The 16,685-nt window shown below is 35.6% G+C and overlaps 1 protein-coding gene across 1 annotated transcript in view; it reads left to right on the top strand.

The window, feature by feature from the left end:
• ADAM9 (ADAM metallopeptidase domain 9) overlaps window positions 1–16,685 on the top strand; it is an 88,446-nt gene that overhangs the window by 19,151 nt on the left and 52,610 nt on the right. Inside the window, exons 5-11 of the mRNA XM_054565985.1 lie at window positions 2,422–2,498; window positions 3,527–3,722; window positions 5,857–5,922; window positions 7,975–8,046; window positions 10,504–10,673; window positions 13,274–13,355; window positions 13,886–14,019. Coding sequence (XP_054421960.1) covers window positions 2,422–2,498; window positions 3,527–3,722; window positions 5,857–5,922; window positions 7,975–8,046; window positions 10,504–10,673; window positions 13,274–13,355; window positions 13,886–14,019 — 797 coding nt within the window. The remainder of the gene's footprint in view (window positions 1–2,421; window positions 2,499–3,526; window positions 3,723–5,856; window positions 5,923–7,974; window positions 8,047–10,503; window positions 10,674–13,273; window positions 13,356–13,885; window positions 14,020–16,685) is intronic.

The following is a 16,685-nucleotide window of genomic DNA, read 5'->3' as shown; positions in this document are numbered from 1 at the left end:
GGCAGGCAACTCCACAGATTCCTATAACAGAATTTATTGTAGGGTAAGTTACTTACAGGGATAGGATTGAAGCAGAAGGCAGCTCCACAGCTAGACTGTACAGCTAACCTCCCCGGCGGACTGTTGTTCACAGTGAATGTTTTCAATGGTGTAGCCAACACGCTAATGATTGACAAGACGGAGGGACAACGAATGCAACATGTGCCAAAAACCGTACCTCCTGGTGGCTGTATGATGGGTGGTTGCTTACAGTTGATGGCGGCACCTAGTTTGGTATTTATCTTGGTTATCGTACCATTTGGTTCATTACTGAGAAGAATTTCTGTGGTTATAGTGTAAAACTTTAAAGAATGCCGATAATCATTAATGATAAGGCTTTAGTATGCTGGCTGAAACTAGTGAGATTAGTCAGAGTTCACAGCGTGAAAAGCCTGAACAAGAAATCAAGTCCACAAAGATGGAGTCAGTCATGTTCATATCAATGGCTATACAATAATGAAAGAAAATCCAACTTCATGTGTTGCGTTTAGTAGTCATATTTCTTTAGTCTCCGTTAATCTGGAAATACATTTCCTTGTCTTTCACAACAGTTATAGTCCAGCTTTTTGTGGAAGGTCCTGCCAGTTGAGTTTGTTTGACGTTTTTCCCTGATCAGATTCAGGTTATGTACTTTGGGCAGGAATACCACTGAAGAGGTCCTGAGTGGTTTTCCGTGTGTCAAACGAGTCAGCCTATGCTGCAGTTAGCCCTGTTATTGACAGGCTTCTCTTCTGTGAAGTTACTGTATTTCCTTTTTTAAATTAATATTATGGTTAGATACTTTGAGACTATATGGATACCCTGTTATTTCTCAAATTTTTACCTACTAGTTTTAATGTTTAGTATTTGTGTGAATTAATTGTTATAATAGTTGTTAAAATTGTGATTTCTTAATTTCATCAGTGCTTTTATATTCATCAGTGCTTTCTACTGTAAGGAAGAGTTTTCCTTTATTTGTTTATATCAGTACAGACTCATGAGTTTTTACTTTATTATTAGTGAGATTGAAAATATTTTTATATATGTAATGGCATTTTTATATCCTCCTTTTCAGATTGTTCATGTTCTTGGCCAGTTTTTATTGGGTTTTTAATCTTTTCCCTTCATTGTTTGAGTACTTTATAATTAATTAAGGATATTAAGCCTTTATCTTTGATATATTTTCTCTTTGTGTGTGAATTATCTTTTGACCTTGTTTTTTTATTTCCATGTAGAAGATTAAAAAAGTTTTTATATAGTAAAAATTACCAATCTTTAATTGCATATCGCTTTTGAGTGATTGATAGAAACCCTTTCTCTATATACAGGTTAAAGAGGAGTTCATCCATGTTTTCTTTTAATTCTTGTATTTTTTTTTATGTTTAGATTCTTGATCCATTTGGAGTTTATTGTTATGTATAGTGTGAAATATGGATCTAACTTTATTCTTTTCTAAATGTCTAACCAGTGGACTGATTACTATTTATTACAAGTATATCCTTGCCATAGTGATTTGAGGTGCCACTTTTATCATAAAAGTTCAGTGTACACTTTGGACTATTTTGAGACTTTGTGTTCTTTTCCACTGGTTGGTCTCTCAATTAAAGTACTGCCAGCACCATGCTGTTTTAATTATTAAGGCCTTGTGATGTGTCTCTACATATGGTAGGGCTAATTCTCCCTCACCACACACACTTGGCTTTTTTTTTTTTAGTGCTTTGTATTGTTTTAAAGATGGGGAGATCTTATTGTGTACTAAAAAAATCTAAATATTAGTAAATGATAGTATACTTGTATTTCCACTAGTCAATTTCTTGATTAAAATTAAGTATATAAACATTTTAGTTTTTAAAGATGGCTGAATATGTAACTAATAATAATAATATAATCAGACATTTTAGTTTTTAAAGATGGCTGAATATGTAACTAATAATAATAATATAATCAATATATGTATAGGAAGAAAAGAAAAAAATCTGACCGAAATCACTTCTTTTTGCTACATACTAAGTTTTTTTTTTTCCCTTGTCATCGTTAGCCTGTCACAGGTCCTCTTTTGTATTAAATGTCAATTGGCTGCTATTGCTTCTTGGATTGACTGTGATGTAAAATGTTAAATGTGACATAATGTCTTTTTCTGCTTCTAGGCTTAAAGGTTATTGGAGTAGAGCTGTTTGTACTTGGTATTCTTTGGAATTCCACCTAAACATTTGGGTATTTGTAGGGTAGTAGTAGATGATCTGAAATGGTCTAAAGAATGCCATGCGATATTATGAGGTGCCAGTAATATAAATAAAATTTTTAGTTTACTGACCTTAGATAATTTTGTTAGCTTTTGTAATTTCTATGATGATTTTTAGCAATGTAACAGTATCTGAAGATAATACAGTTTTTATCATTTAGGATCATTGTCATTATCGGGGCTATGTGGAGGGAGTTTATAAATCATCCATTGCTCTTACTGACTGTTTTGGACTCAGGTAAGGAATTTTCCTTATTAGTTCTTTTTTTCTCTTTATTTCTTATTTCTTTACCTTTCTCAGTTTCCAAATCAAGACATTTGGGGGGACTTAACAAAATTGGATTTTGCTTTGATGCTGCTGAAGGTGTTTAGAACTATGTTTCAGATATCATTCTTGGCATGTTTATTTAGGTAAACATTACAGTTGGTAAATTTTAATATTTAAAGAGAAAAATCTCATTTTTTGAGACTGCTAAGTAATTTTTGCTATTTAAAAATACACTTAAAATTTGTATAACACTTTATGTGTATAAAATTTTCACTTATATTCTTTACTTATGTCTGATAATGACTGTGAAAAAGGGTTCATTATCTCCACATTTAGGTGAGCAAACTGAGGTTTGGAGAAGTTGTATCACATATCAAGTGAAGCAATAATAACATTAAAATTATATTTATTGAGGGCCTGGCAGTCTGACACTGCTGGTTGATTGGTTGTATGATTGACTGAACTAATAAATATTACTTTTATTTCTCAAACCAACTATGTAAGATGGCTACGATGATCACCATTTAAGTAATAACACTTACAGAACTGTTACTAAGTGTGCCAGGCAATGTTCTAAGTATTTTGCAGTCACTAAATAATTTAGTTTCCAGAACAACTATACAGAATGTAAAGTAAGGCAGAGGTTAAATAACTGGCTGAGAGTCCGCAGCTAGGAGAAAACACTGGGGATTCGAACTCTGGTTCCCTGGCTGCAGATTCCACACTTTTAGTCACTGTCCTTGATTGCCTTCCATTATATAGTAATTACTCAGAGAGGTTAAGTAACTTTTGGGGCGTGATGATGGTACGTAGCAGTCTTGAACTGTAAATTTAGGCCTGCCTGACTGTAAATATAAAGCCTTATATTTTTCTCTATACCATGTTACTCTTTCTTACACATGTTAAGAAGTAAGATTTGAATTCAGGTTTTCTGATTCCTTTTCCTGTGTATTTTTTCCTCATTTTTAAAAATTGTGTATGTGTAATACAACACTTAGAGGATTGCTGCATATAGAGAATGTGAGTTATGGGATTGAACCCCTGCAAAACAGCTCTCACTTTGAGCACATCTTTTATCGAATGGATGATGTCCACAAAGAGCCTCTGAAATGTGGGGTTTCCAACATGGATATAGAGAAAGAAACCACAAAGGACGAAGAGAAAGAGCCTCCTACCACTGCTCAGCTACTTCGAGTAAGGAAATAATCTGTTTCTTCATGGTTCAGACTAAAGTTTTTTTTTTTTTTAGCTTAATACAGAAAGCTATTTTTATCGTATAAAAAGGAAGCATCATTGTTTTGAGGATTTTATTTTTTAGTATTTTTTTTATTTTCAATTACAGTTGACATACAATATTATATTAGTTTCAGGTATACAGTGTAGTGATAAGACATTTATATCCCTTATGAAGTGATCACTCCAATAAGCCTAGTTCCTATCTAGCACCATACATAGTTATAATAATATTGATATATTCCCTATGCTGTACTTTTTATAACTGGCAATTTGTACTTCTTAATCCCTTTTACTTTTTTCACTCATCTGCCCCGCTTCCCCCCAGTCTGGCAACCATCAGTTTGTTCTCTGTGCCTGTGAGTTTTTTTCTGTTTTATTTGTTCAATTATTTTGTTATTTAGATTCCACATGTAAGTGAAATCATATAGTATTTGTCTTTGCCTAACTTATTTTATTTAACATAATACTCTGTAGGTCCATCCATGTTGTTGCAAAGGGCAAGATTTTATTCTTTTCTATGACTGAGTAATATTCTGTTGTATGTATATACTACATCTTTTTTCATTTGTCTATTGATGGACATAGACTAAAGTTTTAAAAATTCATGTATTTATGCATTAAACAAATACTATTGTTATTGCTGTGTTTTTACCAACTGTGTGCCAGAAATTATGACAGGTGCTATGAAATTGGATACAGTAGACTTTCTTGCCGGAGTGTCCAACCCATTGCCTGGCGACAGCATGCGGCCCAGGATGGCTATGAATGCGGCCCAACACAAAATGTAAATTTACGTGAAACCTCTTTTTTGCTCATCAGTTTTCATTAGTGTTTGTGTATTTAATGTGTGGCCCAAGACAACTCATCTTCTTCCAGTGTGGCCCAGAGATGCCAAAAGGTTGGACACCCCTGCTGAGTAGAGCTTCTATGTTTGTTTGTTTGTTTGTTTGTTTATTCATCCTCACCTGAGGATATGTTCATTGATTTTAGAGAGATAGGAAAAGAGTGGGGCTCATAGAGACAGAGAGAGATAAACATTGATTGATTGCCTCCCATACATGCCCCGCGCAGGGATCAAACCTGCAACCTAGGTTATGTGCCCTGACCAGGAATTGGTCTTTTGCTGTACAGGACGACGTGCCAGCCAACTGAGCCACCCAGCCATGGCGAACCTCTGTTGTAGAAACTAAGGCTTTAATCTTAAACAGTAATTGTATTTCTTTTTATTATTGCTACATAATAGTCTATTATACTGTCTTTCAGAGAGTGGTAGAATTTTTTATTTGGATTCCTTTTACACAAACTGGAATGGTGATTCTTGAGCTCTAGGATGGAGAAACAGAGAGAGAGAGATTGGGCTTTAGAACTTCAGTTGACTCCAGGGACACTTGTATTCCTGATTTGTCTTTATTAGGATCCCCTGGCTTCCTCTTGACAAGTGTATTTTAGATTGAAATGTTTTTAGGAATAGATCAACCTCTACATACGAGATGATGCTGCTGTGTAGGAAGAGGCATGTGCCTCTTCTAGTATATTTACATTCACATTAACTCATACTAGTTTATGGTGTTATTTTCATTGCCTTTTCTTCCATTCACTCTAGACTACTGTGCTGTTCTTTTTAACTGTAATCATTGGAATATGTTAAAACTTTAGCTTATTCTATTCTTTACGTGCATTGATGCAAATTTACAAAAGTAATTTTTTTTTAAGTGGCAACCTTTAAAAGGTTGCTCACCTCTGCTCTGGGTCATTAGTGGATATTCTTTCTTCCACTCTCACCAAGGTAATGGGGTTCCTCATTAAAGAGCATGTGTATAGTTTTGATGTTAGAAAATCAATAATTTCGCTTTGTAAACTTTTAACTCATATCATCTTTAAATAGAATTTTTCTTAGGTCAGTAAAGACAGCAGATATCACTTAAAAAACATGTTATTTGCTTTTTTTGATCATGGATGTGTAATGTAAAATAATTTTACGACATCCTTCGAAGACATGAAATAAGTGACCAGAGATGAGGGCAAGATCATGACCTTTGAAAATCATAAGCTTTGTGACTTACTTTTTTGCCTCTGTGATGTTTTTTGACAGAGAAGAAGAGCTGTGCTGCCACAGACCCGCTACGTGGAGCTGTTCATTGTCGTAGACAAGGAAAGGGTAGGATTGGTGACAGTTTTTCTTCTTTTTCAGGAAAAGCAGATGAGAAGTGAGCATCCCATGAAAGAAATATAAAATCTAATATATCTGTATTGATTTTTCTGAAATGTAATTTAAAAATAGAGATGGCTTTTTCCTTTGAAGCATACTAAATATTCATAATACCACCAGAAGCTGCATATAGCAAATTGGACTACCTCTGGCTTTATTTTCACTAGTGATTTTTTGTTTTTTCCCGGGTGATTTGCTGATGCTGAATTTCTTAAGTGAAACTGTATTGCCTCTCAGAGTCTGGAGACCTTTTCAGATGACTTTAAAGGGCTGTAACTAGTTAATCAGATACTACTTTGTTGCCTAATAAAATTGCTTTGCTGTTTATAATTTCTGTTAACCTATACTTCATTTTAAGAGATAGAAACTTCCAGGTCTTGCCATGTGTTAGAAGGGAACAGAGGAAGGTGGTAGAAGGGAACAGAGGAAGGTGGTTCACCTTAACATTTATCAATACTATTAACTTTACTGTTCAGGATAATACAAAGGATTTTCCTTATTCATACTAAGAATTGTGCATAACTAAGAAAAGTAATTGATCTATTTTAGCATTTATAGGATTTTCAGTCTTAGATATAGCTGTCATATAATTTAACATAGATTGCTTTGAAATGTTTTGTTTGGCCTTTACTGACAGCTTTGTTGTTTGTGTGAAAAAGTCTGTAGAGACTTTACATGATTGGCAGTTTGTTTCTTGTAAGCTGAAGAAATAGTTTCAAGGATTGTATGGTTTAACAAAATCCATTATTGTATGTAGTTTAGGAAAAAAGCCCTATTTGCTAAGAGACAGAAGCATATTCAGATTGTTCATTTTAAGTTCATTACCCTCAAGTGGCAGAACGAAAAAGGGTAGGGAATATGAACAAGCATGAATGCTGGCCCAGCTGGTGGGTAAAATGTTTCTGTAGAATGTTTGAATAAATGACAAAAATAGAGGTTTGAAATGTTCTTCTTTATTACTTTCTCCAAATAGATTTGTTATATATTTGTAGAAAATGATTCCATTTTAATCAAACTTTGTCAAATGTATTCAAATGTATTTTTCATTTTTTTAAGAAAATCGTGATAGAATGCCTAACTGACAAGATCTGACATATCTGATTTTAAAGCCCTTATCATAAAGCAAAACATGCATTCTTGGATTTTTTCATTATTTATTGAATTGGTTGTATGAAAATAATGTTAAAATAGATACTTAGGTTTAGATAGGTCTCAAAGAAAAGAATCCATCATAATGACTGTTTGGCTTAATATGGTTAAACTTTTAAATACCTGTTTTTCATTTACATATAATGTTTCAAGTAGTGAACATTGACTAATCTCTCATTAATTTAGCCCAGAGTTTAGATACAGTTTATTGGTAATTTCTTTAGCCTGAGGAGTCAGAAAATCCATTGTTTTTATTCTTTTATCTATATGTTTCGACTGTTTTTAAACTCCACCTTTGTTAAGTACTTGAAAATATTTTTGCATTAAAGTGAATAAATATATTAAGAAGAAAATTCACTTTTAAAATTGTACTATTTTAAAGAAAAATGAAGACTTCTGTATGTTTTCATTATTAGTCTTCTCACATTTGTACCTGTTTTTCTTTTTAAAGATTTTATTTATTTATTTTTAAAGAGGGGAAGGGAGGGAGAAAGAGAGGGAGAGAAACATCAGCATGTGGTTGCATCTCATGTGTCCCCTGCTGGGGACCTGGCCCACACCCCAGGCATGTGCCCTACACTGGGAATTGAACTGGCAGCCCTTTGGTTCGCAGGCCGGTGCTCAATCCACTGTGCCACAGCAGCCAGGGCTGTACCTGTTTTTCTTTTATTCCTGTTTATCACTGAAATGTATCTTCTATATTTATTAAATTGAAATGCTGGTGAATGTCTAAATGCCTCAGATTTTGGTTCAGAGAAAACATTTGGATATTAATCTTCACTGTAAAAGATTACAGAAATTTTTTTGCCAAAATTACTTTGGTGATGATGATTTTCCTCTCTTGCTTTTCAGTATGACATGATGGGAAAAAATCAGACTGCAGTGAGAGAAGAGATGATTCGTTTAGCAAACTACTTGGATAGTGTAAGTTGTATTTTCTCTTGGAATTATTTTATTATATCCTTTCACAGTCCCAGAAGAGAATTTAAAAATTGTCTCATTTTGAGCTCTCATTATCCTAGGGCTTAAATGGCTCAATTTTTCAGGGGTCTTTTTTTTTTTTTAGTTCATTTTGTAACTAAAGTGCAAGTGTAAAGTTCATTTTGTAAGGAAAGTGTAATTTTGTGGAAAGACTTTGAGACAATCAAGAGATTTCATATTAGCATCTACTTTATCTTTAGAGTACATAGGCTAAGATACTTTGTCATTGTGAAAAGATCTTTGAATTTTTACTGAGAGAATCTTATTTTGGATAAGGCTGCCTCCTATTCTGAAAACATGATATGACAAAATTTATGTGTATGTGTGTAAGAGAGAGAGAGAGAGAAATGTGGTTTGAGATTTTGAGGTTTAGTCATCCAGTGGGAGATGTTGAAAATGAGATACATGTTCTTATAAGATTATTTCATCTATAAGGTGTTTCCCTGATAAATACCAAGAATAATAATAATGATGATGATAGTAGCATTCTAATGAGCATTTATAATGTTCTTGAAACTGAGGTGAGTTCTTTACATTTAAGAACTTATTTTATTCCTCACTAAGTATTTCTGTGAAATAGATGTGAGTTCTAGAATCCTTTATCTGAAACTTTTGGGATACATGTAATTAGAATTATAGATAAGAGTTTAGAAAGGTGCCAACCAATGGTTGTTACCACCAATTCAACACTGACAGGAATCTCCAGTTTGAGGTGGAGTGAAGAGGGAAACTTTATTCAGTGCAAAGAGCTCAATTGTGATATAGCACTGCTGTGAGAACAGCATGGCTGTGGCACAGCTGAATACTGTTACAGCTCAATTATGAAGGAGCATGGCTGTGAAACAGGGTGGCTGTGAGGAAGTTCTGGGGTGCGGCCCATCTGCAGATAGGCAGTTCTGCTCTGCTTTGCTCCACTTTGTGTTGGTCTGCTCAGCAAGAGGGGAGCTGACTTACACAGATGGAGGCACCTGTCCCTGGTCCCTGATTGGTCCTCATGTAAATGAGGACTCCAAATCTTTGCAGTTTCATTGGTCCAAAAAGCACCATCCTGATTGGTCAGAATGGATTGCTCTGATTGTCTGTGAAGATGCTGAAGGGAATAGGGCTGCACAGCTCTGACTGGTTGGGGAAAGCCTCAGTCCTATGGGCTGAAATACAATGCTAGGAAGTCCTTTATAAGGGCTGGCTTAGATGGCTAGAGCGTAGTGCAGGCAGGCAGTTCAGTGCAGCTTTCTCCATGAAATGAGATTTGCATGAGAGGCCCCTGTTTAGAAGCAGCTGCTAGGCTTTGCTTTTATTTATTTTTATTTTTAATTTTCATTTATTTATTTATTTTGTATCCAAAATGTGTTTATTGGGATGATTCCCCACTCATCTTGACTCAGAGTGCTTTTGGTGCCGCTTCCTTCTGAAGGAGCGTCCTTCTGCAAGCCTTGCTTTTCTTCTGTAGGACCAAGGAGAAGCCTGCACACGAAACTACCATTTGCACAGGGCCAAAAGCAGTGGTGATTTTATAGCATCCTGGGCATTCACATCTATGAAGTAGGAACTGGGGCTCTGCACCAGGTGCTGCTTCTTGTTTTTCCTCTTCTGTTCTGGAGAGGGATTAAGGAGATGCTTAGTGAGAGGTGTGTTGTTGGGGGGAGGTTGTCACTGCTGGAAGGCTAGGCTTTGCTTTTAAATTTGAGCCTAGTTAGCCACTAGGAGCCTTCCTTAGTAAGTATTTCCTTTCTTAGGGTCCACAAAGGTAATATGGTTCACTATGCACTATAAAACACCTCCCACAGGATCTTGGGGTAGAATAATGTAATCAAACCCATTGGTATTTCAATAGTGAAATGTGTGACTATTTCCATTAATGAGATAAATGCAGAATATAAATAGACTTGCATTAGTTTAGGGCAAATTTGGAACTAATTTATCAAAAACTTTAAATTTCCAGTGTTTGTCAGATTTTGGAATGAAAGATAAAAAGGATTTTGAACTTGCCCTCAGTGGGTGACTCAGTTGGTTGGAGTGTCATTCTGTGCATGAAAAGCTTGCGGATTTGATTCCTGGTCAGGGCCCATGCCTAGGTTGTGGGTTTGATCCCTGGTCAGAGCGTGTACCTGATCAATGTTTCCTTCTTATAGCGATGTTTCTCTCTTTCTCTCTCCCCACCTTCCTCTCTCAAAAAACATATCCTTGGGTGAGGATTTGAAAAAAAAAGGATTTTGAACTCATATTACTTTTATTTTATGAATGAGGGAACTGAGACCCTTGAGAGGTTAGGGTCTCATATTGAAGGAAATATTTTGTGGATGGGAGGAGTCCTGTTTTTAATTTAAGTAGTCATGCTACTTCATTGTAAGTTAAAAGATACATACTTTAATATATTTTATACTTTTGTTTTCTTCTTAGATGTATATTATGTTAAATATTCGAATTGTGCTAGTTGGACTGGAGATTTGGACAAATGGAAACCTGATCAGCCTGGTTGGAGGTGCTGGTGATGTGCTGGGGAACTTTGTGCAATGGCGGGAAAAGTTCCTCATAACACGTCGGAGACATGACAGTGCACAGCTAGTTCTGTAAGTGATTTTTTTAAAAAGTACTGTTGATGAGACAGTCAGAATAATGATTTTTGCTTGCTTTCTTTTATTAAGGTCATATTTTCTTAAGCGTTTTGAGTATTCATTTAAATAAGGAAAGCTTAGTTTTATACAATAGGAAATGAGAGTATGATAGTGAGACCTGTCTTGTTGTTGGATTCCTTGTCACCTTTAGCCCATGTCCTTCTTCCTCTTTCTTGGGTTTGGCTTCCTCTCTTGTTTTGGTACTTTTTCTGGTTTCATCTTGTGAAAGGATATATGGAACGAAAAACTGTGACTCCTTGTGTGTCAGAAAATGTATTTCACAGTCTCAGAACAGATTTCAAAATTATCTCATTTTGACCTTTGATTATCCTGGTGCCTAAGTAACTTTGTCTCCCAAAGGTGTGCTTTCTAGTTTGTTTTGTAACTTTGTGAGTATTTGGATGGGTATAAAATCGTAGGCATGAAATCTTTTTCCTTCAGAATTTTGAAAGCATGAATGTGTTTGTTATCTTGTTCACTCACATTATTACTATTGAGAAACCTTAAATCATTCTGCTGCCTGGCCCTGTGTATATGGCCTTTTTCTTCTTTTTCTTTGGAAACCTAGAGAATCTGCTCTTGGGGCCCATTTGTCTTAATTTTCTTGATGATAAGCTCTGGCGTAGGTCTCTTATCACTGATGTACTGTGTACTTAGTGGGCAATTTCAGTCTTGAAACTGATGTCCTGTGGTTTTAGGAATTTTTCTCAAATTGTTTTGTAAGTGATATCATCTTTATTTTTATTCTTCATTTCTTCTGGGATTCTTTTTACTTGGCTGTTGAATTTTGTGTTTATCCTCTAATTTTATTATCTTTCTCCTTTTTTTTCTTTGTGTTTTTGTCTTACTTTTTGGGATATTTTCTTAAAATTATCTTCTAAGCTTTATATTGAGCTTTTAATTCTGGCTATGTTATTTTTAATGTTTAATAGAGTTTTTTGTTCCCCTGAAAATTTTTATATAATCAAGTTTTTATTTCATGAATATAATAGTTTTCCTACTTTCTTTGAAGTGTTACTGATACATGTTTTTAAAATTTTCTCTTTTTGTCTAGCAATTTCATGGTGTCATAAAACTTAAACTTACATAAATCACTTAATACAAGTACATTCCAAAAAGTTATAGCAAAATGTTCATTTAAAATATTTAAAACATTTAATGCTTCTTAAAAGTTTTCTGGCTTGATAGGCTGGCTTTTTGCAAAAAATAAAAAAATAAAAAATTCTACATTATATACATAACGTCGATGGTACCTAAAACTCAGATTTTTTCAGAGGATAAGTTGCCCTTAATTTTATTTTGTTTTCTTTTGTTATGTGAGTTAGTTTAAAGCAAGGCATTGAAAAATACCAAAATGGACTTTTATGGCCCTGCAATCACAAAGGTTTGGTCATGACCTTTTTATTAATTTTTTGTAAAATTGCACCTGCAAGTATCCTCATGCCAGTGAGCATGCCGTCTAGTTCACACAAGGCCAGAAGGAACAGGCATCAAGCATATTCCCTGTGTCTGGCCCAGGCGCACCTATCAAGCTGTCTTTTCACTGCTTTTTGGGCTCCCTCTGTTGTGTTAGAGGCATTTCCCAAATCTCAGAGAATGATCTCTGGTTCTCTGTTTGTGGTTAACATGGGGTGCTGAAAAGCCTTCTGGAAGCACTGAGTACATGAGGGGAACTTGGGGACTTCCAAGTTCACTGTATGGTGATCTGGCAGAAGTGTTTTCTTGGAAATCCCATATGTCAGTATCTCGAGTCCTTTACTCCTGAGTGTTCAGATGTCCCAGAGAAGGATTTATTCATTCATTTAAAAGATATTTATTAGGGGTATAAATGATATTATACCCCTAGGCACTGGGGTATAGCAGTGAACAAAGCAGATAAAACTTCTTGCTCTCATGGAGTCCATATTCTGATGGAGGTGACTGGCCATGAATGAGATAACTAAGTATATATAATATGTTAAATAAAGATTAATGGTAAGGAGGAAAAAGGCAAGTATTGGAGGAGTAAAGTGGAAATTTTAGGTAACATGGCAAAAGAAGGTCTCAGTGAGATGACTTTTGAGTAAAGACCTGAAGGAGGTGAGGGAATGAGTTCTGGGTATGTACTGGGGAGGGGAGTTCCAGGCCGAGGGAGCGGGTCCTGATATACAAGTGAGGAGGCCACTGAGGCCTTTCTTCCCTGTGTTCCTTGCCCTGCAGCCTCCTGTGTGCATATATAATCATTGAGTTTGTTACCTGTCTTTCACTAGAATTTTTGAATAAATAAATGTATGCATCTCAGGGATGGTTTTCATTAGCGGGTAGAAAAAGTTTGGTGTTCTCTAAAATGCATCTACATTTAAAAAATGAATTTGTAATATTAATCTTATTTTCTGATAATAAAAGAGAAGGCTTTATTGTATTCTGACTTTAAAATGTTATTTAACTTTGCTGTCTTCTCCCAGCTTTTGTAGGTTCTACCAATCTAGTTTAGGATTATCCACAGATATGGGAGCAATGTGTTCCTTTTTCCTCCCAAGCCCTTCTTGTAACTTTTCCCTTTTCTTTTCACTTAGGAAGAAAGGCTTCGGCGGGACTGCGGGAATGGCGTTTGTGGGAACAGTGTGTTCCAGGAGCCACGCGGGCGGGATTAATGTGGTACATTTTTGTTCTTGATGTTCACCTTTGGGCATCTGTATGAGGACAGTGTCAAGCAGTTACTGACTCTGCACTTCTTCCCCTAGTCCTTGTGAAACAATATTGCGGATATTGTGAGGGACAGTGTAGAAGTGGCAGATGGTTCTCTAGAGACGGGATTAAGTGTCCTAATGTTTATCATGTGTTTGTTAGCTCCTCACTTTTTATAGATGAGGAAACAGACTCCATGTAAGAAAATTAAATTAGAACCATGAATTTGTTTTCCTATAAACCACCATGAATAATTTGTTGGTGCTGAAGTACAATATTTGATTTATTGCTTAAAGGGCCTATCTTCATTATCAGTGTGTTGGGTCACACCTGTTTCTTACGAGACTGAAAGGTGTAAGCAGTGATGGTGGATGCCTGACCTATCGCACAGACTGTTAACATTGTAGTGATAAGTTTCCTTTTGTGAAAAAATAATCTCAGAAACAAAAGCTATCCTTGTTGCTCAGAAACCTAATTAATACCTTCTTGTTTTTGGACAGTTTGGGCAAATCACGGTAGAAACATTTGCATCCATTGTTGCTCATGAGTTGGGTCATAACCTTGGAATGAATCATGACGATGGGAGAGACTGTGTTTGTGGAGCCAAGAACTGCATCATGAATTCAGGAGCATCGTGAGTAATTGAATTCTTTCTTCTTCTTCTTTTTAATATGGTCTTGTTAATCAATGTTCCTTAAACTCTGGGATATACTCATATCTATGTTGAAAAAATAGGAAAATTCATTCCCAGCTCCACTGAAATCAATCACATGATACACCAGTGAGAAGTCTATTTTTTAATTAAGTAAATAACTCTGCAGGGCTTTCAGGAAGAAACATTTATGTAGGCACAGGTATGTGGTTACACTCTTCTTTAAACCAGTGAACAGACCAAAAGATACAAGAACATGGGAAAATTTACATCTAAATTAGAAATTAGGGAAGGGTTTCTGCTCGATTTATTGCAGGCTGGAGTATAGGTTGAAGGACAATATGAAGCATTTGCCCACAAACCCCTTGAGAAAACACTGCATTGTCACTGTACGTAGAAGAGATCCTGACATAGTTCTACTAACATCTCCAACTTTATAGATAGAGGTGGGAGGCAAGACAGAGAGAAGGAGAAAGAAGTTGACATTTACTGAACTCATTTTATGTAATAGGCACTGTTCTAAGCACTCTCAAAAGGTATTAATCATTTAATGCTCAACATCCTAATGAGATGTAGGTACTTTGTTATCTCTTGGGGTGAGGAAAACTGAGGTCACATATCTAAGGAAGTGGTGACACTGGGACTTGAAATCAGGAAGTCTGGTTCCAGACCCTGTGATCTTAGAACCCCTTCTATCGCCAGGGTTCAAAAATAATTAAATTGAGGACGTGATGGTGAACAAGAACCACGGAGTTGTTGGGCTTCTTTTTGATGCAAAGTTGTTGTAAGGCAACACAGTTCCATCCTAATTTAGTAGGCAGTCGTACTAAGCAGAGAGCTGGATATAGCCACAATGCGTGTGTGCAGAAGTTAAGCCAGAGAAAAAATTAGATATGAAAGATGTTCATCTATAACCAACACAGATGAAGATTTCCTGTGGGGGACTATCCATGGCCTTAAGGAATCACTCCCTTTTCTAGTTCTCTCAAGCTTCCTGGGGCACTGAAAGAAGAATAAAAACTTGTCTTAGCACTTTATCTTGAGATCTGAGAGTATAATTGTAATCACATCCTGGTGTAAAGGGGAAGCACTCAGGCGGCATTTACTGCAGAATTTTTCTGTTTTTAAGCAAACACTAGGTTGAAAAGTTGATAATGGAAGAATTAGAGTAGTGCTCATGAAAAAAACGATACTTAATAAAAATGTAATTATATTCACGAGAAATGTCATGCTCGTAAAAGATTTTCTGTAGGAGAGGGAAATAAATTTAGTGTTAGCTTTGGCTGGCAGTGAAGTTGAGGAATATGCAAATTCAGGGAATAAGAAATAAGTGATCAAAAGTGAGATAAAACAAGAGACTAAGATGAAAAAGGGAGCATTCTTAGTAAGGAGTGTCATGAAACAGTTCTACGGAGGAACTTAAAATGGTATGAAGCGGTGAAGAGTGGACCCATACTTCATCCACTCATCAAATATTATTGAGCAGTATGTGCCAGACTTTGTTTTAGGCACTTAGAATATCTCAGTGAATTAGATAAAGACTTCCCCTTTACAGAGTTTACATTTTAATGGGGGGGAAGACAAAATATTAACATAATAAATATATCAATAATAGATCACAAACTGTTATAATTATATCCAGGAAATATACCTGCAGCGAAGAAACTTAAAGTAAGGCAAAAATGATCACTTTTCATTTACAAGATATGTAGTCATTAGTGAACATTTGTTTTGGTTGTTTCTTTTATATTATTAAGACATACAATGTAAAAAGCAACTCAAGGGAAAATGGTCACATAAATTAGAGAAAATTTTAAAATCTCTTTCATAATCATTGACAAATTACAGTATGTAAACAAAACATATATAAAAATATGAACAAAAGTCTGGAGGAAGCTTTTTGAAAAATTAAAAGAGTTTATTTAGATAATGATTTGCAAACCAGGAAACATAGCCCATAGTATGAACCAAAGATAGTTTTCCAAATGGATGGGATAAGGCAAGGTTTATAAGGGCAACACTTGTAAGGAGCTGACAATCAAAGAGGTGGGTTGCTAGGGGAAACAAAACCATAAACTTATAGCGTTTGTTTTCTGACTGGTGGGGGCAACTGTACTTTCAATGGTTGGCTGACTCAGAGGTCAAGCAAGTGGGGTTTGCGATGAGAACAATAGGTATGTGTGATTAAGCATTTGTTAACATCCTTGTTTCAGCCTAGGCCTGTAGAACAAAAAGTGTGTTTTATGATCCCACAATTGCAGTACAGGGGGTATTATTTAGCAGTGATGCAAAGAGTATGGTTTAGCAAACAGTACGATCAGTACAGGAGGTGCTGCTTGCTCTGCGGGTGGTTTTGGACCCCAAGGGACTAAGTTATGCTTTGTAAGCAGTGTCAGAGCTGATGCTGCTAAAATCCATATATTGGGCCACAAATTATGCTGTTGAAGTTCTGATAAGCCTTCAAGATTATAGACGTTTAAATAAATAATTAGTATGGGTGATTTAATAAATAAAACTTTGGCTCTATGCAGAAACAGAGCATAAATATTCATTTCAGGTGTCCAGTTGACCATTTTTACCTAAAGAAGACTTGCATAATTTCCAAAAAGCAGAAATAGGCAGGTCTCATTGTTTGACCACAAAGTGGT

The sequence above is a fragment of the Pteronotus mesoamericanus genome, unplaced genomic scaffold, assembly GCF_021234165.1.
Source record: "Pteronotus mesoamericanus isolate MK-2021 breed Mesoamerican mustached bat unplaced genomic scaffold, CSHL_Meso_final contig_169, whole genome shotgun sequence".
Lineage (NCBI taxonomy): Eukaryota > Metazoa > Chordata > Mammalia > Chiroptera > Mormoopidae > Pteronotus > Pteronotus mesoamericanus.
The sequence above is the reverse complement of the archived record's forward strand: the minus strand, read 5'-3'. Positions and strand labels throughout refer to the sequence as shown.